The sequence below is a fragment of the Malus sylvestris genome, chromosome 9, assembly GCF_916048215.2.
Source record: "Malus sylvestris chromosome 9, drMalSylv7.2, whole genome shotgun sequence".
In the NCBI taxonomy this organism is placed as follows: domain Eukaryota; kingdom Viridiplantae; phylum Streptophyta; class Magnoliopsida; order Rosales; family Rosaceae; genus Malus; species Malus sylvestris.
The window spans coordinates 5,100,242-5,126,343 of NC_062268.1; the positions used below are offsets into that span (position 1 = coordinate 5,100,242).

At 39.7% G+C, this 26,102-nt stretch overlaps 2 protein-coding genes and 1 long non-coding RNA gene across 3 annotated transcripts; 1 reads left to right on the forward strand and 2 right to left on the reverse strand.

The window, feature by feature from the left end:
- Positions 1 to 1,284: 1,284 nt before the first annotated feature.
- Positions 1,285 to 2,884, reverse strand: LOC126582960 (uncharacterized). The gene is made up of 3 exons (XR_007609641.1): positions 2,783 to 2,884; positions 1,891 to 2,034; positions 1,285 to 1,808 (listed from the first exon to the last, which is right to left on the reverse strand). It is a non-coding gene; the product is annotated as an uncharacterized LOC126582960 (long non-coding RNA).
- A 1,442-nt stretch (positions 2,885 to 4,326) lies between these two features.
- On the forward strand, positions 4,327 to 23,186 carry LOC126582961 (auxin transport protein BIG-like). Its single transcript, XM_050247245.1, has 14 exons — positions 4,327 to 4,727; positions 4,987 to 5,093; positions 5,620 to 5,785; positions 5,880 to 11,953; positions 12,075 to 12,692; positions 12,825 to 13,005; positions 13,508 to 13,742; positions 13,836 to 18,380; positions 18,482 to 18,704; positions 19,021 to 19,422; positions 19,958 to 20,101; positions 20,196 to 21,215; positions 21,560 to 22,066; positions 22,169 to 23,186. Exons 1-14 carry the CDS (start codon positions 4,469 to 4,471, stop codon positions 22,991 to 22,993), a joined length of 15,306 nt encoding a protein of 5,101 aa, XP_050103202.1. The 5' UTR covers positions 4,327 to 4,468; the 3' UTR covers positions 22,994 to 23,186.
- A 451-nt stretch (positions 23,187 to 23,637) lies between these two features.
- Positions 23,638 to 25,205, reverse strand: LOC126582962 (uncharacterized). Its single transcript, XM_050247246.1, has 4 exons — positions 24,984 to 25,205; positions 24,746 to 24,853; positions 24,204 to 24,278; positions 23,638 to 24,042 (listed from the first exon to the last, which is right to left on the reverse strand). The coding sequence occupies exons 1-4, from the start codon at positions 25,115 to 25,117 to the stop codon at positions 23,811 to 23,813; spliced, it is 549 nt and encodes a 182-aa protein (XP_050103203.1). The 5' UTR covers positions 25,118 to 25,205; the 3' UTR covers positions 23,638 to 23,810.
- Positions 25,206 to 26,102: the final 897 nt, after the last annotated feature.

Below are 26,102 nucleotides of genomic sequence, written 5' to 3' on the forward strand. Positions count from 1 at the left end.
TCCTCCAATTGGAATTAATCCAAAATTCGTCCATTTGATTATGTTTTGTTGTAGAGGAAGTCAAAAGTCCTATATTGAAAATATAATTCAAAGTATCAAAATTCTTCCAAAATATACTAAGAATAGGGTTAAATATATAATAAAAAATAAAAAATAAGGAAAACTAATGAAAAATGTTTGAAAACTTTGAGTTTTAACGATAAAGACAAAATAAAAGGTAAAATGAATAGTACCATGATTGATTTTTTAGTGTAAAAATGTGATTTTTCGTTAAAGTGAATAATACGGGAACTTTTCGTTGAAGTTCCCTATGAAATATACTCATCAAGTTTTAATATTTTATGAATTTTTTTGTAGGTGGTTTGGTTTGTATGATGAATATTATCGTGCTGAGACACACTACTTGCTAGTCTGACTTCAAGCAGATTTGTAGTCTGCAAGTCCTTTCTCTCAATCTGCAGGGACCTTCCTTGCAAAGGAAGGAATCTTAACGGAGTCTTCAACCTTTCCCCAAAAGCTATGAATAAACTCTTTAACGACGACGGTCCAATTAAGCCTACTAACTTTGACCTTTATTATTAAACGGGCCTTCCTGGATCAGTGATAGCCGCCGCAGCTTCTATTGCCGGGAAAACTGTTCTTCACCTTGACACTAGTCACTTTATGGTGGCTACTTCGCCTCACTTCCCCTTGATGATTTGACCTTCTTCCTAAAATCCCATGCTTCCCAACCCTCCACCATTACCATCACCAATTTCACCTCTACAAGTACGGGCCATGATGTTGCGTCGCCTTACCCCTCACCCGCCGGTTGCTGTACTCCGACATTGAGACCGTTACGTACGCCCCTCAAGTCCTTGCACAACATAAGACTCCACATTGACCATAGTGGGCCTAGGGTTTTGTTTCGTGCAGACAAAGCCGCAGACCTTCTGTCGCAATTGGAAATTGATTTGATGTGCATACACTGTGTTGGCAATGCCAATTTAAAAATTTATTCACTAGTTAAGAAAAACAACTTATATAGTACGGATACATAATCATATGACGTTCTGTGCCAATAAAATAAGAACAAAAACTTACATTGTCGTTATTATAATTGCTTGGGACACCACCGTAACGGTGTACCAATGTCATGTAAGTCATTATTCCAGTTTGAGATATGTTAGTTAGAAATTATCTATCACAGCAATGCACATGAAATACAACATGTTTGTTTCAACCAAAGAAATACAACATACTTGTAATACCAAAAAACAATTGTAAAACATCTTTCAAGTTCTAAGTACTAAAAACGAAACATCTTTGTGAGCATGCCCGTCTTTTTGGGGCTCACAAAGAAACAAAAAATGGTGCTGGAGGATCTTGTATTATCACCTAATTACCAACTTCGTTTTACTTTGCTCAACAATAAGCTCATAAACAAACTACATATTAGATCAAGCAAGAAACCTGCGGTACTAGATATCATATCCCACCATAAAGAATTACTCAACTAATTCTATGAACATATTGTCACAACTCATTAGCCTCACCTTCAGGACCTCCAATTAAACTCAAGGCCGCCAGAAACAGTGCATGGAGCTCCGGCGTCCAGCTCCTCCTTTTGTTCTTCATGTTTGGCAGCGCTAGTGGCAGTGGAAGCTGTGGCTGTGGCTGGGACTCCGGTTCTGCCTGTGGTTTTGACTCTATCTCAAAATCGTCGGCCGCCATGTCCAAATCACATGGGAACGGCGTAGGGTTGGCTCTCTTTGTTCATCGCCACCATTCCTATCCGACTAGATGATTGGGAACATTAAAGTCATCACCTTTTACAAAATAATTAAAATGAGACAAATTATTAGATGAAATCAGTAATGAACATTTGCATGTCTATGTCACCTTGTTTACCTGCTTGTGATCAGTAGTATCTATATGCCATATGGCTTAGGGTCGAAGGGAGGAGACGAGCTCTTGTATTTTTTTTGAACGCACTCCGTCGTTCGGATTGATGATCGCTGAGTTTCGATCTCTCATTCTTGAGGACTTCTATAGCTATATGATCACAACAACAACAAAATTGAATAAGTAAAAAAAAATCATGTAAGCCCATTAGAGGTAACTTTACTTGTATCAAACCCTTCAACTAATTTCTTAAAGAGAAATAGGGAATAAAAATAAAATAAGGGCCTGCCGCATGTGTAAAACTCAGTAAAAACAAGTAGCACCCTTCCGTTTCATACAATAGTAATGAGGCTAAAATAAATAAATCAAAATAAATCAAACCTTTCAACTATTTACTTAAAAGAGAAATAGGAAAGAAAATAATGATCATGTGTGTATTTGAGAACAAACAGATATCACTCTCACCGTTTCGGTAACAGGAGCACACAAGGAGAAAAGAAAAAAGATTGATCAAAATAAACCCAAGAGAGGTAATTAATATATATCAAATCATTCAACTCTTTTCTCTAAAGAGAAATAGGGTAAAAAATATAAATAAGGGCCGACCAGATATGGATTAAACAGGTAGCACACTATCATCAAATCATTTACAATAACATAATCCTTACATGATAGCGTGGTTCAAATTTCATCAGTAATTAATTTAATAAAATTTATCGTTTGACAATAATAAAAAAAAGCACACGATGAGGCAAAAAAAATTAATCAAAAAAAACCCATGAGAGGTAATTAATTTAACATATATCAGACCGTCCAACTATTTTCTCAAAGAGTAATAGGAAAAAAATTAGAGCCAGCCAAATGTGTAAATGCAGGAACAAACAGATAACGCGCTCACCGTCTAACAAGAGAAGCACACATTGAGGCATCTCTGTTCGAAACGCCTCTAATTTACAGAGCTCTTCTTGATGTTTTTGAAGATGCTCATTTAGAACAAACAATTTTTGTGAAACATGTTCAATGTTAGCCAGTTTAAGACCCAATGTAAGCTCTGGAGGATTTGAAGAAGCCATTTTTTTTGTCACTCTAAATTCTAGAGGCCGATCTTGCTAGCTAGCCATGTTATCTTTCTCTCCCTCCCACAGATATTGGTTGGTGGTGGAGATTCGAGGACAGACAGGGATGGTTCATACAAAGAGAGTGAGATTATAGGAAGGAGTGAAAAGAGAAGAAAAGAATCCACAAAGTTCAATTGATGCTATTTGCTTTAATAAAAAGTGCATTTGATTGACCCAAAAGAAAAAGGAAATCCCAACAAGACAACTTAGATTGATTAAATTACATATTCGCCCATACACTCTCTTAGATTTAGAAAACTAAATACTAACTTGTAGAATTAAAAAATAGGAATGTGCTATCCACACACCTTATTTTACTTCTCACACACCCTTTGATAATTTTTGTCCGTTGATCTTATATGAGCTTCTTTGATAAAATTAAAGCTTAATCTGTTTGTCTGAAGAGGAGAGGAGTTCGACGGGGAAGGTTGAAGAGATTCAGTCACAAGGAAAGATGCATTTCATATAAATAATTAACACCGCAAGGACTTCATTACAAAGTAGTGTTCACAGGCTAATTATAATTAGAGTAATATTAGGGAGATCAAAATTTTTTTAAACCAAATAATGTGATTGTAGACGATTAGATTATAATTAAATATCAATTAACATGTTTATTTATTATTGGTAACACATCATTTAGTTTGCATATCTGGTTTTAAAAATTGATATTCCTAACATTACCCTTATAATTAATTCACTTTAAATCAAAGTAATAAGATAATTTTATTCAGGCGAATTTATTAGTGTGAGCTTATAATTAACCATAACTTTAAAATAATATGGTAATTAAATGTCGTATGTCACTCTAGGCCTACCGGGTACCCCTATTCGTCGTGGGTAGACAATAAATAACAAATGATAAGTTATAGGTAATTGGTTATTATTCATTCATATACCCAATTATACTTCGCACACTGTTCTTAATTTTTTACAATAGAAGAAATTAATGGCAAAAAACTAACAAGGATATGCGCTGATGAAAATAAGTGTGTGAATAATACTATACTTTGTTCTTTTGTTGTTTGTTTTAAATAGTTAAAAACAAATCTTATACTTTTTACTAAAAACTTGTTTAGATGTGCTTTTAATATGGCTAAAAGCGCTTTTAGAGAAAATGTTTTTAGGTTTCAAAATCACTTTTAAATACTTTCTGCAAGAAGCACCAGTTATGTGCAATAAGCATTTTAAATATTTTTTCAAGATTTATTTGCATTTTTACTAAAAATAAATTCCAAAAATATTTTTAACAAAAACTTTTTCAATTATTTTAAAATTCCTCTCCGCCTCCTTTAAAACATTTTTATTTCTTCCCTTCTCTTCCCTGAACCCATTTTAATTTCCTCCATCACTACTTCCGACCCCAAACAACACTCCTCCCTCCTCCTCCTCCTCCTCCTCCTCCTCCTCCCCTCTCTCTCTCGCTCTCTGATGCACTGACCATCTCACCGATCGTCTCGCTCGCCATGGCCGAGACCTTCGCCAGACTCTCCGAGTCCGTCTACTCGGACGGCAAGCCTATCTCGTCCACTGATCTCCTACAGAGACTGCGCTCCTCCTCCGACTCGATCAGACCTGGACTCGAGAACCTTCTCCCGATTCTAAAACGCGGCGTTGAGGCCGACGGAGACGGCAAGCTAGGGCTCCAATCATGGACCGATTCGCAAATTCAAGCTGTGTATTCGATTGCCTACGCCGTCGCTTCCGCCTCTCGTTCTATGTCGGGTACTGTGGCCTTCTTTTCATCTTCTTCTACGTGAAATTAGTTGCCTTTTGTTTGTTTTTTGAGTCTTGATGCTTTCTTGTTAATATAGAAGTAGACGATATTCGAAGTAGTTATTTCTAAGTTGCAGCTAATTTTCTATGTATTTCTAGTATTTTTTTTTATTTTTTTGCTTATAAATCTTAAAGATTGCAATTTTGGATCGTTAATGAAGTGTTTTGGTAATAAGTTTACTTAATTTTGTTTTGATTGCCTGTACAGTGGATCAAGCGGATGCTATAATAGTTGCCATTGTGCAACAGTCGTTGGAATTTGCAGTATGTTATTTGGAAAGATCAGAATTTAGCACCGAAGATATGAGCATTCAGGTTAGTTAGTTCTTCTTCCCATGTCAAGTTGCTATGATTAGTTTAGTTTGAATGTTACTTTTGCGCGATAATCATTTGAAAGGCAGCTGGTTTTATTTTTAGGAAAACTAATGAAAAGAGTTTGAAAACTTTGAGTTTTAAAATAAATGGTAAAATGAATAGTACCAGGTTTGACTTTTTAGTGGAAAAATGTGGTTTTTTGTCAAAAGTGAACATACCGTGGGTTTTTTGTTAAAACTCCCATTGCGCTATGAATTATTCATGCACATTTTGCTATTATTCTCTAATATCAGCTTGTATGGTTGTTGGTGCTACAAAACAGATTACTTGGTTTTCATATTTGTTAAATCAACTACTATGGTGGGGATCAAACTTTTTTTCTAGTGCAGTGTATTATTGAATTAATTGTCTTTTCTTGTTGGTTGGCGCATTTTATGAGTGGTGATTCGTGTTTATGCACGCTTGGGGAGGGGTGAATTGTGGCTCTAATTTTTTTTTATAATCCAAATTTTGTTTGGTTTTGCAGAATAATATGGTGCATCTTTTGGAGATGGCATTGATCGATGGAATGGATAAAACACCTGGCACACTGCAACCTTGTTCTGTAGATAGCCTGGTGGACTTGTTGCCATCTGTTACCCATAATTCTTGTGGTAATGATCTTGACAACCACAATAAGTGTGGTCCTCAAGGTAAGAGCTTTGCTCATAATAATTGATGTCTTCTAGTGTTATTGCATCATGGTTTACTTGATACTGATGAGATACTTTTAATGTTTCTGAGAAGGTGTCAATTGTTCAAGGGCAGAGAAACCAGTGGATCGTCTGTTTTTGTCTTTAGCTTCTGAGTGCATACAATCAGATAGGCAGGCCACTGGGTTTGGTGGGCCTGCTTTCCACCAGGATTTCAACAAATTAGTTTTTCTATCCCAGCATTGGGCAGCTGTTCACGCAGGGTGCATTCGACGTTTGATTTTGCTCTGCAAGGGACTCATTGTGCTCCCAGATATGTTTGATGAGAAGAGTGCTGGGACATACGTCTGTAAGAGGTTGTCTTTTAGTTTGAGGATCATAAAGTTACTTGGAAGTCTCACAAAGGACATCCCATATATTGAATATGATGCATCATTGGTGCAAGCAGTTGCTTCTTTTGCTGATGCAGTGCCTCGGTTGTTTAGGCCTTGCTTCGAGTTTGTAAATAGCCACGTTGCAGTTGAGGGTAGTTTTGAGAGCCTCAGTCTTTTGCTATTGGAAGACTTTCTTGAACTTGTTCGGGTTACTTTCTGCAACAGCAGTGTTTTCCTGAATGTCCAAGTCTGTGTGGTAGCTTCCATGCTAGACAATTTAGATGCTTCTGTATGGAGATATGACAAGGCTGCTGCTAACCTGAAGCCCCCACTAGCTTATTTTCCACGTATTGTTGTGTACATGTTGATGCTCATTCAAGACCTCAAGAGACAGACTAGTCGGGCTGTCAATTGGAAGGAGTTAGACACAGAGCTTACTGGAAGTAGTGCCAATTTTATTGATTCTCCTTTGTGCCTTGTTCATTCTGAGAAAATTCCGTTACTCCAAAGGTACACATTTGAACATCTTGTGCAAATAATATTCCCTTCCTCAAAACAATGGATGGACGATCTGATGCATCTTATCTTTTTCCTTCATTCCGAGGGAGTAAAACTGAGACCAAAAGCGGAGAGGTCATATTCTAGCTGTGCAAAAGCTACTTGCAGCTCTGAATTAGAAAATGTGGTTTGCCATGAAGACGAGCCCCTTTTTGGAGACCTTTTCTCTGAGACTGGTCGTGGGTCTACAGACGGATATGATCAGCCATCAGTGGTTGCTAATTCTAGCTCCAGCCAGAGTAATATGCCAATGGAAGCTGCTATGGAACTGTTGAGCTTTGTTAAAGTGTGCATCTTCTCTCCTGAATGGCATCCGTCTGTTTTTGAGGATGGTTGTGCAAAGCTTAGCAGAAGCCATATTGATATTTTTCTGTCCTTACTCCACAGCCAGGGATGTCCCGAGGATAGGACTCCTGAGTGCTATTCCCTTTCACATGAAGAGAAAAAGATTGGGCATACCCATGAACTTTGTTTTGATTTGTTGCAAGACCTGGTCACCCGCCATGCATTATCTGATTCGATAGAAGAGGACTTGGTTGAGAAGATTTTGAACGTTGAGAATGATATTTTCGTTTACAATAATCAGACCCTTACCTTGCTAGCTCACACCCTTTTCTGTAGGGTGGGTTTGGCTGGTAGCTGCTTGAGAACCCAAATTTTCAGGGGGTTTGTTGATTTTGTTGTTGAGAAGACCAAAACTGTTTCTTTAAATTGCCCTACCTTGAAGGAACTTCTTGAGGCCCTTCCATCTGCTTTTCACATTGAGATTCTTCTTGTGGCATTTCACTTATCATCCAAAGAGGAAAAAGTATCACAGGCGAACCTAATATTTTCTGCTCTTCGAGCAATTGGTGCTCCAACTTTGGGTTTTAACAGTACGCATTTGTCTTGCTGGGCTTTACTGGTTTCAAGGTTAGTTTTAGTGCTTCGACATATGGTATTTTACCCACAGACTTGTCCTTCATCCTTGCTTGTACATCTGCGGTCCAAATTGAGGGAGGCTCCGTACTCTAATGCACAGCTTGGGGTGAATGATCATTTGTCATCTTGGGTCTCAGTGATATTTAAGAATGTAATGAGTGCATCATTTGAAGAAGAGTCTGATATCAGTCCCTTGATTCATCAGCTGATTGATATATCTGCCTTCCCTGCTTTGCTGTCCATAGATTATGTGGATATTGACTCCTTATGCTTGAACTGGGATGAGATTTGTTCAACCATGTCCTTAATTCTGGGGTTGTGGAAAGGCAAACAGGCTGCAGTGGTGGAGGATCTTATTGTTGAAAGATACATTTTCATACTTTGTTGGGATTTTCCAACAATCGGTACTTCAAGGGACCATCAGGTTCTTTCAAGTAGCAATCCACAGAATCTTGACATTTCTGACATGGAAAATTTCATTTTCTTCAGCCATTCAATTCTAGGTCATCAGGCCGCTGTTGGTGCGAAAACTAATTCTGAAGTTATAGTTCGGCTGCTTCAGCTCTTACATACTGAACATATATCTGATCACACTGAGGAATTAGGCTGGGGTTTCTTGAGAAATGCAACATGGCTTTCTTTGGCACTCTCCTTGCTTGATGTTGGGATCTGGAGGTATGGCATGAAGAATAAAGTCCCAGGAATGGGTTCAAACTGGATAGAGAACGCGTCTAAGGACAATGAGTATGTTGCTGTTGCTGAAGGGCTGATTGCCTCTTTAATGAATGCTGATCAAGTTTCAATATTGTTGAAGACATTTTCATCTTTGCTGAACAGTTACTTACTGGCTTATCAGAAAGCTTTTGTTGCTACCTTTGGTAATAGCCAGAAGGATGCTGATGGGTTTTCGCCATTATTGCTTTTTAAGCATTCAGGATTTGACAAATGCCTTCAGGATGAGCTAGGAAAGACTGGCACTTATTCTTTCCGTCTGGAGTCTCTCATTGACCCTTTGGCAAAGTTTGATGTTATTATTGACAAAAGAGCTTCAGGAATTTTGTGTAGGGCCTCCTGGGAATGGATGCTGCATGGTTTCCCATTGAATCTTCGGACTTCCAGTGGTTTCCTCTTTTCTTGCATTCTTAACATTAGAGGGATCGTTTCCATTCTGGTTGGTCTGCTTAAAATGAAAGATATGATAGGAAATGTCTGCTTGGAGACTGAAGTGCTCCATCAAATTCTTGATATGGTAGTGACAATCAAGTTTGATAGGATTTTTGAAAGCATTCATGGGAAATGTGAAACCATATATGACAGCTTGAGTGTAGGCTTGGGAGCATCAGATTTTGCCAATTTAATTCTATTAGAGCACCTAGAAGGATTTTTAAGGGATATCAATGCCAGAGGAGTAAGTGACAGCAGTATCCATGAGTGCATAGTTACCAAAGCTATTGATACGATGGATAGCCTAAGGAAAGACCCTGTAAAAGTTGATTATTTTAAATTCTATCTTGGTATGGAAGATGTCCCTGAGCAGGTGAAGAAGCTATTTTGTGTGCAGCGTGGCGATCTACTGGTTCTAATTGACACTCTACACAATTGTGACTCTGAAACAGTTAACATAAAGGTTCTTAACTTTTTTGTTGCTCTGTTAACTGGAGAGCTGTTTCCTGGTCTTAAACAGAAGATCCAAAACAAATTTCTTGGCATGGACTTGGTTTTGCTTTCCAAATGGTTGGAGAAGAGGCTGTTAGGTTGTGTTACGGAAGCTTCAGGTGGAGTTAATAGTGCAAAAGGAAGTTCCGTCTCTCTCAGAGAGTCAACCATGAACTTTATTTTATGTATCGTATCCTCACCTTCTAATTTGAAATCAACAGAACTGCAGAGTCATATTTTTGAAGCTGTTCTGGTTTCCCTTGAACCTGCATTTTTGCAATTTGATATTCATGTTGCCAAATCATTTTTCCAGTTCGTTGTTCAACTATCTAAGGGGGATGCTTCAGTGAGATTGCTTTTAAAGCAGACCATAATGCTGATGGAGAAGCTTGCTGGCAATGATTGCCTGCTACCAGGCCTGAAGTTTCTTTTCGGCTTTTTCGGGAGTGTCTTAAGCGATTGTGGGTCTGGCAAGAACACCCAGGAAAGGTCGTCTGGGAAGTCTCTGCCTGTAAATGCTCTTGGTGTGGGATCTATGGCTCCAAGGCCAGTAGGATCAAGGAAAAACTCCGAGGCATTGGTCCTTTCTTCTAATCAAGAAGGTGGTTCCATGGCTCTTGAATGTGATGCAACTTCTGTAGATGAGGATGAGGATGATGGAACTTCTGATGGTGAGGTGGCCAGCTTGGACAAGGATGATGAAGAGGATACTAACAGTGAAAAGGCCCTTGCTTCTAAAGTTTGCACATTTACTTCTAGTGGTAGCAATTTCATGGAACAACACTGGTACTTCTGTTATACATGTGATCTAACAGTGTCAAAGGGCTGTTGCTCTGTGTGTGCAAAAGTTTGTCATCGCGGTCATCGTGTTGTTTATTCTCGCTCTAGTCGTTTCTTTTGTGATTGTGGAGCTGGGGGTGTTAGAGGAAGCAACTGTCAGTGCTTAAAGCCACGCAAATTCACTGGAAGTAGTAGCGCGCCAGTCCGTAGTGCTAGTAATTTCCAGGCTTTCTTACCCTTCACAGATGATGGAGAGCAGCTGCCTGAAAGTGATTCAGATTTTGATGAGGATACCAGTACTGATGTAGATAACCCTCTCAGACTATCCATCCCCAGGGAGCTTCAAGATGCGATCACGCCATTGCTTGAAGAACTTGACGTTGAAGGTCACGTGCTTGAACTTTGCTCTTCATTGTTCGCATATATAACTTGTAAACGAGACTCCAACATGTCAAAAGATAATAAAATCACTCTTGGTAAAGACAAAATGCTTTCTTTTGGTGTTGAACTCTTGCAATTGAAGAAGGCATATAAAAGTGGGTCCCTAGACCTGAAGATAAAGGCCGACTATTCAAATGCCAAGGAACTTAAATCACATTTAGCTAGTGGGTCTCTTGTCAAATCCTTGCTCAGTGTCAGTCTTCGAGGGCGACTCGCTGTTGGAGAAGGTGATAAGGTTGCTATATTTGATGTTGGGCAGTTGATTGGACAGGCAACCATTGCACCAGTGACAGCAGACAAGACCAATGTTAAGCCTCTCTCTAAGAATGTTATTCGGTTTGAAATCGTGCATCTTACTTTCAATCCAGTGGTAGAGAATTATCTTGCAGTAGCAGGATATGAAGATTGCCAGGTCCTCACAGTGAATCCTCGTGGTGAAGTGACTGATCGTCTTGCCATTGAACTGGCACTGCAAGGTGCACATATTAGACGGGTTGACTGGGTTCCAGGTTCTCAGGTTCAGTTGATGGTCGTTACCAACAAATTTGTAAAAATATATGATCTATCTCAGGACAACATCAGTCCTATACACTACTTCACTCTGCCAGATGATGTGATTGTGGATGCAACACTTGTTGTGGCTTCTCAGGGAAGGATGTATCTTATTGTTCTCTCAGAACATGGAAAGCTGTTCAGGCTAGAATTGTCAGTCGAAGGTAATATGGGGGCTACACCTTTGAAGGAAGTAATCCCGATACAGGATAAAGTAATAGACGTGAAGGGCTCATCGTTGTACTTTTCTTCAGCGTACAAATTACTTTTCCTATCTTATCAAGATGGCACTACCTTGGTAGGACGGCTAAGCCCCAATGCCTCATCTCTAAGTGAAATATCTACCATTTATGAGGAGGAACAAGATGGTAAACAGCGGTCTGCTGGACTTCATCGTTGGAAGGAATTGCTGGCTGGCAGTGGTTTATTTGTTTGCTTCTCAAGTATAAAATTGAACTCTGCCATTGCTGTATCAATGGGATCGCATGAGTTATTTGCACAAAACTTGCGACATGCAGTGGGTTCTACTTCACCTCTAGTTGGAGTCACTGCTTATAAGCCTTTATCCAAAGATAAGATTCACTGTCTTGTTTTACATGATGATGGTAGCCTGCAGATATACTCACATACCCCAATGGGAGTTGATGCCGATGCTAGTGCAACAGCGGAGAAAGTAAAAAAATTGGGTTCCAGAATTCTCAGCAACAAGGCTTATGCTGGCACTAACCCAGAATTCCCGCTTGACTTTTTCGAGAAAACAGTGTGCATAACAGCAGATGTGAAATTGGGTGGCGATGCCATCAGAAATGGTGATTCTGAAGGGGCTAAGCAGAGCTTGGCATCTGAGGATGGCTTTCTAGAAGGTCCAAGCCCTGCAGGATGTAAGGTAATTGTTGCTAGGGTCTAGTGACCTGACACTCATGGCATGCTTTAGTGTCTGATCTTTTGGTTTTCATCTCCTTTCTTCTATAGTTATTGATTCTAACATTACTTTTTTTTCCCCTCAGATATCCGTCTTCAATTCGAACCCTGATATCATCATGGTTGGGCTTCGTGTGTATGTGGGTAATACATCAGCAAACCATATACCTTCTGATATAACTATTTTCCATAGGGTGATTAAATTAGATGAGGGCATGCGGTCTTGGTATGATATACCATTTACAGTTGCCGAGTCACTCCTTGCTGATGAAGAATTTACAATCTCTGTTGGACCCACATCTAATGGATCTGCTTTGCCTAGAATCGACTGTCTTGAAGTATATGGTAGAGCTAAAGATGAATTTGGCTGGAAAGAGAAGATGGATGCCGTACTTGATATGGAAGCTCATGTCCTTGGTTGTAATTCGTTGCTTTCAGGATCTGGGAAAAAACGCCGGTCAATGCAGTCTGCTCCTATGCAGGAGCAGGTCATAGCTGATGGTCTTAAGATTCTATCCAGGATTTACTCATTGTGTAGGTCTTGTGGTTGCTCAAGAGTTGAGGAAATTAGTCCGGAGCTGAGCAAACTCAGGTGCAAGCAGTTATTGGAAAAAATATTTGAGAGTGATCGAGAGCCCTTGTTGCAGGCTGCTGCTTGCCATGTCTTGCAGGCTGTGTTCACCAAAAAGGACACTTACTATCAAGTATGTGAATTAGCAATTAATAAATTACCCACTGTTGTTCTATGACAGTTTAGCAATTCTATCAGCGTCCTTATTTATGCATGAGGAAATGAAGACATTTGTTTAATTATTAACTGATATCGTCTTCTTCAGGTTAAGGACACCATGCAGCTTCTTGGAGTGGTGAAATCAACCTCTGTACTCTCTTCAAGGCTTGGGGTTGGTGGTACTGCAGGGGCATGGATAATTGAAGAGTTTACAGCCCAGATGCGTGCTGTATCTAAGATTGCATTGCACCGGCGCTCGAATCTGGCGACTTTCTTGGAGATACATGGTAGTTTCACATTATCCAGTGCACTGAATTGCTTACATTTTTAAGAATTCACTCTCTTGTGTTGAATGTAGTATATGAACCTTAAGCAGGAACCAGATCTTCATATAAATAACATAGGGTACATGTCCAATCAATATAGTTAATTGTTTAAGTTATTTGCATCTGATTCATGGTAGGTTACTTTCCATAATATTTAATCAAGTGCTTGTTGAATTACTTCCTTTGTAGTTTCTCTTGTAAAGTTGATATGATTCTTGTACATTAATCATATGGATGGTTGCATTACTTTTAAGTTATTTCTCCTGCAATTGTGTTTTGCTAAAATGTTATGTTGGAATTTTCGTGGTGTTAGCTGGGTTAATTTTTGTTCACCCAACTTTGGGTGGTGTTACAAGTTTATGCATAAGTTTCGGTTTGTTATCACGGGTTGCTGTATTCATCCTGCATCTGTCATTTATTTCATTTGCAATTAACGGATCTGTGATTCCTATCCCTCATCCAGGTTCTGAAGTTATTGATGGGCTTATTCAAGTTCTTTGGGGAATTTTGGACTTAGAGCAGCTTGACACACAAACAATGAACAACATTGTTATTTCTTCTGTAGAGCTCATTTATTGTTATGCTGAATGCCTGGCTTTACATGGAAAGGATACAGGGGTACACTCTGTTGGACCTGCTGCTGTATTATTCAAAAAGCTTCTCTTTTCGTCCAATGAGGCTGTTCAAACATCAACAAGGTAGTAAATTCTTATTATTTATTTATTTATTTATATCTTCAACTTGATTTTAGCTTATTCTATTATTCACTTGGACTACCATTTCTGTTTCAGCTTGGCAATATCTTCAAGGTTGCTTCAGGTTCCATTTCCAAAGCAAACTATGTTGGCCACCGATGATGTTGCAGAAAATGCAGTATCTGCACCTGTGCATGCCGGCACAACTGGTGGAAAAGCCCAAGTCACAACTGAAGAAGATTCAATCACTTCATCTGTTCAATACTGTTGTGATGGTTGCACCACTGTTCCTATACTCAGAAGGCGATGGCATTGTACTATTTGTCCTGATTTTGATCTGTGTGAGGCATGCTATGAAGTACTGGATGCAGATCGTCTCCCTCTACCGCACTCCAGAGATCATCCTATGACAGCAATACCCATTGAAGTGGAATCATTAGGCAGAGATGGCAATGAGTTTCACTTCACACCAGATGATGTAAGTGATTCAAGCATATTGCAAGCATCTGCAGATGCCAGGACTCAGAATTCTGCCCCATCAATTCATGACCTGGAACCCAATGAGTCTGGGGAGTTTTCTGCTTCAGTGAATGACTCTGTTTCAATTTCTGCTTCGAAACGGGCTTTAAATTCCTTACTTCTGTTTGAGCTTCTTGAACAATTAAAAGGGTGGATGCAATCGATGTCGGGGGTCCAGGCAATCCCTGTTATGCAGCTCTTCTACAGATTATCATCTGCTGTTGGTGGGCCTTTCATAGATATCTCGAAGCCTGAAAGCTTAGATTTGGAGAAATTGATTAGATGGTTTCTGGATGAGCTTAATCTGAACCAACCTTTTGTTACTAAATCCCGCTCTACATTTGGGGAAGTTGCAATACTTGTTTTCATGTTCTTTACATTGATGTTACGAAACTGGCACCAGCCTGGCAGTGATGGTTCTACGCCAAAACCTAGTGGGACAACAGATACACATGATAAAAGCATCATCCAGATTTCGCCCTCCACTTTGGTTGCTGCTTCATCTTCCTTGGATGATCAAGAGAAAAACGACTTTGCATCCCAGCTGCTCCGAGCATGCAATTCTCTTAGGCAACAATCTGTTGTCAATTACCTGATGGAGATACTGCAACAGCTAGTGCATGTTTTTAAGTCCCCTGCTGTTAGTTATGAAAACGCAGGACCTGGTTCTGGATGTAGTGCTCTATTAACAGTTCGAAGGGATGTAGCAGCTGGCAATTTTTCTCCTTTCTTTTCAGACTCATATGCAAAAGCCCACCGTACAGATATCTTTGTTGACTACCATAGATTGTTGTTGGAGAATACCTTCCGGCTGGTGTACACCTTGGTTAGACCTGAAAAGCAAGACAAGACTGGGGAGAAAGAGAAGGTTTCAAAGATCTCATCTGGCAAGGATCTGAAGCTAGATGGATATCAAGATGTTCTCTGCAGTTACATTAACAATCCTCACACAACTTTTGTGAGAAGATATGCAAGGAGGCTTTTCCTCCATCTCTGTGGAAGCAAAACTCACTATTACACTGTGCGAGACTCCTGGCAATTCTCAAGTGAGATGAAAAAACTTTTCAAGCATGTAAACAAGTCGGGCGGGTTTCAAAGTCATTTGTCATATGAGAGAAGTGTTAAGATAGTTAAGTGCCTCTCTACTATGGCTGAAGTAGCTGCAGCACGACCTCGGAACTGGCAGAAGTACTGTTTGAAACATTCAGATTTCCTACCATTCTTGATTAATGGAGTGTTCTATCTTGGAGAAGAGTCAGTTATTCAGATTTTGAAGCTGTTGAATCTTTCCTTTTACACAGGAAAGGAGATTGGTCATTCATTACAGAAAACTGAAGTTGTGGATTCAGGTATGAATTCAAACAAATCAGGGACACAATCTCATGATTCCAAAAAGAAGAAGAAAGGTGAAGAAGGAACAGAATCTGGTTCGGAAAAGTCCTATGTGGATGTGGAGTCTCTGATAAATATCTTCACTGACAAGGGTGGAGATGTCTTGAAGCAATTCATTGATTGCTTTTTGCTTGAATGGAATTCTAGTTCTGTGCGTGCAGAGGCCAAGTGTGTTCTTTATGGTGTGTGGCATCATGCTAAGTCATCATTCAAGGAAACTATGGTGGTGACTCTCTTGGAGAAAGTAAAATGTCTACCAATGTATGGTCAAAATATTGTTGAGTATACTGAACTTATCACATGGTTGCTGGGTAAAGCTCTGGATGACAGCTCAAAGCAACAGAGCAGTGAGCTTGTGGATCGATGCTTAACCCCTGATGTAGTCAAATGCATCTTCGAGACACTTCATTCACAAAATGAGCTTTTAGCTAATCATCCAAATTCCCGCATATACAACACTTTAAGTGGATTAGTCGAATTTGATGGGTACTATCTTGAGAGTGAGCCTTGTGTTGCTTGCAGTTCTCCAGAGGTGCCATACAGCAGGATGAAGCTAGAAAGTCTGAAATCTGAAACAAAGTTCACTGACAATCGCATCATAGTGAAATGCACTGGGAGTTACACCATCCAGACAGTGACCATGAACGTCCATGATGCGCGGAAGTCTAAATCAGTGAAAGTCTTGAACCTGTATTACAACAACCGACCCGTGGCTGACTTGTCAGAGTTGAAAAATAATTGGTCTCTTTGGAAACGTGCCAAGAGTTGCCATCTTACTTTCAATCAGACTGAACTGAAAGTGGACTTTCCCATTCCAATAACAGCTTGTAACTTCATGATTGAGCTGGATTCCTTCTACGAAAATCTCCAGGCTTTGTCTCTTGAACCATTGCAATGCCCACGTTGCAGTCGACCTGTCACTGATAAGCATGGTATTTGTAGCAATTGCCATGAGAATGCTTATCAGTGCAGGCAATGCCGCAACATTAATTATGAAAATCTGGACTCCTTTCTATGCAACGAGTGTGGCTATAGTAAATATGGTAGATTTGAGTTCAACTTCATGGCAAAGCCAAGTTTTGCTTTTGATGACATGGAGAATGATGAAGATATGAAGAGAGGGTTGGCTGCTATAGAAACTGAATCAGAAAATGCTCATAGGAAATATCAGCAACTTCTAGGATTCAAGAAGCCCCTGCTTAAGATTGTGTCGAGTGTTGGTGAGATTGAAATAGACTCACAACAGAAGGATTCGGTGCAGCAAATGATGGTCTCCTTACCTGGGCCTGTATGTAAGATCAATCGTAAAATAGCTCTTCTTGGTGTCCTGTATGGTGAGAAGTGCAAAGCAGCTTTTGATTCTGTCAGCAAAAGTGTCCAGACATTGCAAGGGTTACGCCGGGTTTTGATGAATTATTTGCACCAGAAACAGTCTGTTAACGGAGTGGCTGCTTCCAGATTTGTGGTTTCCAGATCTCCAAATAATTGCTATGGCTGTGCTTCTACATTTGCGACACAGTGTCTTGAAATCCTACAGGTCCTATCAAAGCATCCAAATTCCAAGAAACAGCTTGTTGCTGCTGGCATTTTAACGGAACTATTTGAAAATAACATTCATCAAGGTCCTAAAACAGCTCGTGTCCAAGCTAGGGCTGTTCTTTGTGCATTCTCTGAGGGTGATATAAATGCAGTGACCGAGTTGAACAGCTTAATTCAGAAAAAGGTTACGTACTGCCTTGAACATCATCGCTCCATGGACGTTGCTCTGGCCACTCGTGAAGAGTTGTCATTGCTGTCAGAAGTATGTTCTCTCACTGATGAATTTTGGGAATCAAGATTGCGTGTTGTTTTTCAGCTGCTATTTTCTTCTATCAAAGTGGGTGCTAAGCATCCTGCCATTTCTGAGCATGTCATTCTTCCTTGTCTGAGGGTTATATCTCAGGCATGTACTCCTCCAAAACCTGATGTACCAGATAAAGAGCCTAATACAGGAAAAGCTAGCACTGGTTTGCAGATCAAGGACGAAAGTAATTCAAATATGTCTGGATCTTTGGGCGGACATAGTGGTGGTACCAAGTCAGCAGAACCACTAGATAAGAACTGGGATGCATCTCAGAAGACTCAGGACATTCAATTATTAAGCTATGTGGAGTGGGAGAAGGGAGCATCATATCTTGATTTTGTTAGAAGGCAGTACAAAGTGTCCCAGTCTGTTAAAGTTGGTAGCCAGAAGACTCGACCTCAGAGACAAGAATTCCTGGCTCTTAAATATGCACTCAGGTGGAAGAGGCGTACTAGTAAGACAGCTAAGAACGACTTGTCAGCATTTGAGCTGGGGTCTTGGGTTACAGAACTTGCTCTTAGTGCTTGCTCTCAATCTATAAGGTCAGAGATGTGCATGTTGATAACTCTGCTCTGTGCTCAGAGTACATCAAGACGATTTCGGTTATTAAACTTACTAGTGTCCTTGCTACCTGCAACTCTTTCTGCTGGTGAAAGTGCTGCAGAATATTTTGAGTCTCTGTTCAAGATGATAGATTCAGAAGAGGCTCGCCTGTTTTTGACTGTGCGTGGATGTCTTGGTACAATTTGTAAACTAATTACTCAAGAAGTAGGCAATGTTGAATCTCTAGAAAGGAGCATGCGTATTGACATTTCTCAAGGATTCATACTTCACAAGCTTATAGAGCTGCTGGGTAAATTTTTGCAGGTTCCGAATATTCGATCCAGGTATGACTGGTTTCTTTACTAATTTCAAATTTTGTGCTTAACTGATTCCATTTTTTTAAACAACTTTTGTGGTTAGCAAATTTTGTTTGTATTAATGCCAGATTCATGCGAGACAATTTGCTGTCGGAAGTTCTTGAGGCTCTTATTGTTATTCGCGGCTTGGTAGTGCAGAAGACAAAGTTGATTAGTGATTGCAATCGGCTTCTAAAAGACCTTTTAGATAGCCTTCTGCTTGAAAGCAGCGAAAATAAGCGGCAGTTCATTAGAGCCTGCGTCTGTGGTTTGCAAAACCATGGGGAGGAGAGAAAAGGACGAACTTGTCTGGTATGGATGATAAACTAACATTCGGGTTTTCTCTGCCTTGTAAATGATGCTTTAAGACTGGTTTATCAAAATAACTCATCAAAGTTATAATGTACTGATACCTAATTACACTTTTGTAGTAGGTAAAATTTTTGCTGTCTAGATAAAAGCCAATATTTCTTGGGTTCTTTATAGTTGGTACAAGGCTCACCTTCTCATATTTGCATGTGTTCTCCGCTTTCTTTTTTGTTGTGTTTCTGTATATGTAAGCATGGGGTTCCTTTGTTTTGCTTTCACTGACTTAGGTGCCAGCACTAACATTCAACTATATGAACAGTTTATCCTGGAGCAGCTCTGCAATCTGATATGCCCATCAAAACCAGAGCCAGTGTATCTGCTGGTTCTTAACAAGGCACATACACAAGAAGAGTTCATCAGGGGATCTATGACAAAGAATCCCTATTCTAGCTCTGAGATTGGTCCTCTGATGCGTGATGTCAAGAACAAAATTTGCCATCAGTTGGATCTGCTAGGTCTTGTTGAAGATGACTATGGGATGGAATTGCTAGTTGCTGGGAACATCATCTCTCTTGATTTGAGCATAGCTCAAGTCTATGAGCAAGTCTGGAAGAAGTCAAGTCAATCTTCGAATGCCATAGCCAATACGACATTGTTATCGCCTAATGCTGTCCCATCAGCTAGAGACTCTCCTCCTATGACAGTGACCTATCGGCTTCAGGTTTGTTATAGCTGTGTATTTTCCCATGTACAAGTCTGCATACTGATAAGGATTTTCTTCTAAATGACAAAGGAGTCGCCTTTTCTCCATTTCTGTACCAATATATGATATATAGGCTGTTTGGTCACACTTCCATTCAAATTGCATAAATGAAGTTCAAACAAAACTGACATTTAAATTCCATAGAAAAACAAAGTTATTTCTCTATCAAATCATGTATAATCTCTAACAGATCATGTAAAGCATAGATTTAAGATGTTATGCTTCACCCAATCATTTAAATTCATTTTGTGTTAAATTTTGAATCAATCCATGAATTTTGCTAAAATCTAAAGATAGGTACTCATTATAACAGCCAACTTAAGCTTGATATTGAAACTAATCTCATATTTCAAAATTGTTCATCCAAATGCAACCTGACATCATTTATTCCTAATGGATCAATACGTCACGTTTTCTATTATTTTTGGTCTTGCGACTCTTACCTTGATATTCTTTTGATCATAACTATTCTCTTTTTGGGTACAATTTCCAGGGCTTAGATGGTGAAGCAACTGAGCCTATGATTAAAGAATTGGAAGAAGATAGAGAGGAGTCACAAGATCCAGAGGTTGAGTTTGCCATTGCAGGTGCTGTTCGTGAGTATGGTGGGCTGGAAATTATATTGAGCATGATCCAGGTGCATTTCCTATTTCATTATTCCTACTTGACATTTGAAGTGAAACCTTTTGCTACATATTGCTGAAATAACTGACTTTTAATATGATTTACAGCGTCTGCGAGATGATTTCAAGTCCAACCAAGAGCAGTTGGTAGCTGTTCTAAATCTCCTCATGCATTGTTGTAAAATAAGAGAGAACAGGCGAGCTTTGCTGAGGTTAGGAGCTTTAGGTCTACTCCTTGAAACGGCGAGACGTGCCTTTTCTGTTGATGCCATGGAGCCAGCTGAAGGCATACTTCTCATTGTTGAGAGTCTGACTCTGGAAGCTAATGAAAGTGATAACATTAGCATCACACAAAGTGCTCTTACTGTCACTAGTGAAGAGACGGGTGAACAGGCCAAGAAAATAGTCCTCATGTTTCTGGAGAGATTATCTCATCCTTTGGGCCTTAAGAAATCAAACAAACAGCAGAGGAACAATGAGATGGTTGCAAGAATCTTGCCCTACTTGACATATGGTGAACCTGCTGCAATGGAAGTGCTTATCCAGCACTTCAGCCCACCCTTGCAGGACTGGAGGGAATATGACCGGCTGGAAAGAGAACATGTAGATGACCCAAAGGATGAAAGCATCGCCCAGCAAGCTGCCAAGCAGAGGTTCACGCTGGAAAATTTTGTAAGGGTATCTGAGTCTCTTAAAACAAGTTCCTGCGGAGACAGATTGAAAGACATTATTCTTGAGAGGGGTATTACTGGCGTTGCAGTTAGACATCTGAGTGATAGTTTTTCAGTTGCAGGACAGGCTGGCTTTAAATCTAGTGCAGAATGGGCAACAGGCTTAAAACTGCCATCTGTCCCACTGATATTGTCTATGCTGAGAGGCTTGTCAACAGGACATTTGGCCACTCAAAAGTGTATTGATGAGGGAGGAATTTTACCTTTGCTTCATGCTTTGGAAGGGGTCTCGGGGGAAAACGAGATAGGCGCAAGGGCTGAAAACTTATTGGACACCCTTTCAAATAAGGAGGGAAAAGGAGATGGCTTTTTGGAGGAGAAGGTGCGGAGGTTGAGACATGCCACTAGGGATGAAATGAGGCGTAGAGCTCTAAGGAAAAGAGAGGAATTGCTTCAGGTAATTCATTGAGCATTTTTTAATAGTAATTGAAAATTCTTTTTATAGTTTATATATGAATTATATGAAAGCAGGTGCCTACTGAAGTAGATTGTTATCATGTTACTGAATTTGATATGGAAAATGATGGTAGAAAATATCTATTCTCGACTTAAAACAGGAGTTTAGTTTTCCTTAGGGTCAGCGAGTGAAAGCAATATGATTCTCATGGTAAATTAGGATAGAATTTAGTCCTTAATGTATTTATTTTCTTATTTGATGTTCGTGTAATTTGTATTGAGAAAATGAGTAGAACTAATTACTAGCGGTGAAACTGATGGTTCCTTTCGTATCCAAATACTCAGGATCTTGGAATGCGACAAGAGCTAGCGTCAGACGGTGGTGAGCGTATTGTTGTTTCACGACCATTACTTGAAGGTTTAGAAGACGTGGAGGAAGAGGAGGAGGATGGCTTAGCATGCATGGTTTGCCGAGAGGGTTACAGTTTGAGGCCCACTGACCTACTTGGTGTTTACTCTTATAGCAAGCGAGTGAATTTAGGTGCAGGGACTTCTGGAAGCGCACGTGGGGAGTGTGTTTATACAACTGTTAGTTATTTCAACATTATTCATTTCCAGTGCCATCAGGAAGCCAAGAGAGCAGATGCTGCTCTGAAGAATCCAAAGAAAGAGTGGGAAGGAGCAACTCTTCGAAACAATGAATCTCTTTGCAATTCTTTGTTTCCTGTGAGAGGTCCATCTGTTCCTTTACCTCAGTATATTCGCTATGTTGACCAGTTCTGGGACAACCTCAATGCTCTTGGGCGTGCTGATGGGAGCCGTCTTCGGCTGTTGACTTATGACATTGTTCTGGTACAGTATTTTCCTTCACTTTTTTCTGTCTTGTTATTTAACCTTTCTGTTGTATATTATCTTGAATGTGGACCTTATATTTATGAATGTTTTGTTATGTAGATGCTAGCTCGTTTTGCGACCGGGGCATCATTTAGTGCAGAAAGCAGGGGTGGCGGAAGGGAAAGCAACTCCAGATTTCTTCCTTTCATGATCCAAATGGCACGTCACCTTCTTGATCAGGGAAGCCCATCTCAACGTAATACAATAGCCAAGTCTCTGAAAGCATATTTGTCATCGTCTGCATCAGATTCTAGGCCTTCCACTCCTGAGAAACAACCGTCTATGGGATCTGAAGAAACTGTCCAGTTTATGATGGTGAATTCACTTCTTTCGGAATCTCATGAATCTTGGTTGCAACACCGCCGTGCCTTCTTGCAGCGTGGAATATACCATGCCTACATGCAGCACACTCATGGCCGGTCAGCAGGTCGCACATCATCCAGTTCATCTCCTATAGTCAAGATAGAGTCTGGTAATACAAGCCAAAGTCCTAGTGCAGAGATCGGGGGTGCTGATGAGCTATTGTCCGTCATTCGACCAATGCTTGTCTACACTGGCTTGATTGAGCAGCTCCAACGTTTCTTCAAGGTAAAAAAACCAGCAAATACGGCACCCACCCGAGCAGAAGGTACATCAAAAGTATCGAAGGGGGATGACAGTGGAAGCTTGGAAGCTTGGGAGGTAGTGATGAAAGAGCGGCTTTTGAACGTGAAGGAGATGGTGGATTTATCGAAAGAAATGCTATCGTGGCTTGACGAGATGAGTTCCGCAAGCGATTTGCAGGAGGCGTTTGACATAATTGGTGTATTAGCTGATGTGCTGTCTGGTGGCATTACCAACTGCGAGGACTTTGTACGTGCAGCAATCGATGCGGGGAGAGGCTGAGAGTTGGGTTAAGCTACCGGCGTCGTATGCGTTGCTGTCGTAGTATCTGCCGGGTTTTCTTTTAATTTAGGCGATAGTGATACTTGTAAAATTACATACCCCATGAAAAATGGGGTTCAGAATCTTGAAACTACGTACATATCTCTGTATCTTCTTGAGTGTGTTGTGTGCATATGGCTCCTTGGTAGTGTAATTTTTTTTTTTTCTCCCTAAAATCTGCAATTTTGGTAAATTTATATGTTTCGCCCTATGAGTCTACCGCGACAATTTTGACAATTTTACTTTAAGTGTAAGCTTCTCTTCAAATTTCGAGGTTTGGTGGGAAGTTGCTTGCAGATCGGTTTAACTCATCAATCTATAGACTCGTTTGGAAGTTCTTTCAAATCGTTTGGAATTGCTTTCAAAACGACTGAAGTCGTTTTTTGTGAAATTGATTTTAGAGAAATAACCAAATATGTGCTTCTCACAAAATGCTTTTTCATGATCCACTTAAATTTTTACTAAAAATTGAGTTCAAAAACATTTTCATCATAAGTGCTTTCAATCATTTTAAAAGCATTTCCAAACACATCTGCAATTATTACGGGACTTAGCAATGAAAGTGAGGAGATTAGGAGAGAAGCCGAACTCATTTCAATAGGAAATTCTTGATAAGTATGTATGTATTGAACCCGTAGAGAAAAATGTGTTTAAAACAAAAGAAGGAACCCTCCATCTGAGGTGTTTAATACATGATACACCAGGCAAACTAAATGTGGTTCTTCTTTTTTCGGCCACCAACAGAAGAAGGCCGAAAGAACCCTAAAGTTACGATGCCCTAATTCATTGCATCGTAGTCGTCCAGCTTGTCATTGTACTGCAGCACCTTTCTCCTAATCTTCGATGAATCCACCCATGTAATGAAATCTTCCATATTCCTTGTCACGAGGAATGCTGGGTCAGTAACAGTTTCTGGACCGACACGGATGTGTCCTTGCTCGATGTATGTGACAGCTTCTTTCAGGTGTTCAGCAAACTTCAATCGAACCAAAACGGTTGAAAGCCTCCGTCTGTAAACGTAGACATGGTAAGCCATCATCACTCATGACAGTGTCAAATAAAGTAGTGACACTAGCAATTACCAAGGCAGAACGTCTTCTAACTTTTGTTGCAAACTTTTCTGTCAATAGTTTCATAAGAATTCATTGAGCGTAAGGAAGGAGAAGATTACCTGCAAAGGGATGACACCGACAAGCGTTCACACAATGCCAAGCTTTGCTTGGATGGTATCACACCGATATTGTACCTGTCATCAACATAAACCTTTTAAGCACGGAGCACTTAAGATGATGCTAAAACAGACATAACCCTATTGAGTTCGGATCATACAATATTCAAGTCATCTACAACCGGAACCTCTTTGAATAGATCCCGAACACTTCTCTCTTTATGTCACACAATAATGAACACAATTCGGGGGTAAAGTTTCTCAATTTCGATACATCCCAAACACCTCTCTCTTTATTTCAACACAATAACAACCAAACTTGAGGGGTTGAACTTTCTAAATTTCGACTCGATCACTACTTTGTTTTTCGATAACCCATAGTGTAACACATAATGTCCATAAGAAACACTCCTTAGGACCTAACTGACCAAAATTCGGCAACTTTTTATGAGGGTTTCTTATGCAGCTTTGTAATATTAATACTTTCAACTGACATATCAATTCAACTACATGCAGCATCAGAAGCACACAAAAATAAGACTCACAGTTTTTCCAAGAGCATATCGGTCATTTCGATCCGATACGGATCGTTCGGGTTCAACTGCTTCAATATGTGCACCAGCTTCTGCACCATCCGGCACAAACCCGAGTACCTATTTTCCAATTTTTTTTTTCAAATTTTTAATTGGAAAGAAACAAAACCCAGTTCATCGGAAGATTAATCGACTGATAAAACCTGAAAAAAATGACATGAAATTAAGGGAAAAAAAAATGAAATCCTACTTTTTGTAGTCGTCGCGACCGGTGACATGGTAGCGCTGCAGAACCTGAGTTTCTCTGTGACCTGCTTCTCTTTTCCAGTCCAAGAAGTTAACTTTCTTCAGCAGCTTCTTCTCATGAAACTTGAGCTCCCTCATGCTTCCTTCTCCGCAGAGAGAGATAGAGAGATGAAAGAGCTAAAACCCTAGCTGGAGAAAAAAATGGGGGAAAAAGTGTTGCAAAACCCTAGATTGGGACGCAAATTTCAATCTTAATTACCAGGCAAGCCCATTTGAATATTTGGTTTGGGCCTTAAAGCCCAAATCGCTCAAGCCCTTTTACATTTATGCTGAATATTCACCAACGTTTGCTTATTGAACTCAGTAATGTTATTTTACTGCACTTGTAAAAGATCACGCAAAAACTCAACGATGACGTAATTCACAGTTTTTAATTGATTTTTGATGAAGATATAGTCGTACAAGTATTAAAAATAAAAATAAAAATAAAAATAAAAAATACATGTGGTCCAATATCCTAGTGGATAGGATGTTGAGTTTTCACTCAGACTTCACAGGTTTAAAACACTCATTTCTTAAATTGTTCTAATAGTTTTAACCATTCCCTTCTTTTTAATAAGAATAATTTTTTTTAAAAAAGAAAAGGTCATAGAAGTATAAGTAAGACCACTTTAAATTTGTTCAACTCAATGACGAGAATAAATAGCGTATGTAGGGGGGATAAAGGAGAAGGATGGTGATACCTACACAACCCTTTTTACCTTCTACATATTTCTCCGAATTTCTGATCGTCGAATCGAATCAATTGAAAATGATCAAACGCCACCCAAATGAGAACTTGCGGCCCGGGGGGGGTACCATAACTGTGACAAACCGTGCAAAAAATACATGTTTTTGTATCATTACAACGGACACTACAATGACAGTATACCAATGTTATAGAAATTTCTATGAGAAAAAAAATACATAAAAATCACTTTAATTATCCCATGGTCGCATGAATGATTATTCTTGTACGCAAATCATTGATCGTGTAGAGCAACTGAACTACACATAGTTTTTATGGCGAAAGTTCATAGTTTGCCCACGACTCAGATGAGGGCACCGCTCATTTACATGGCAA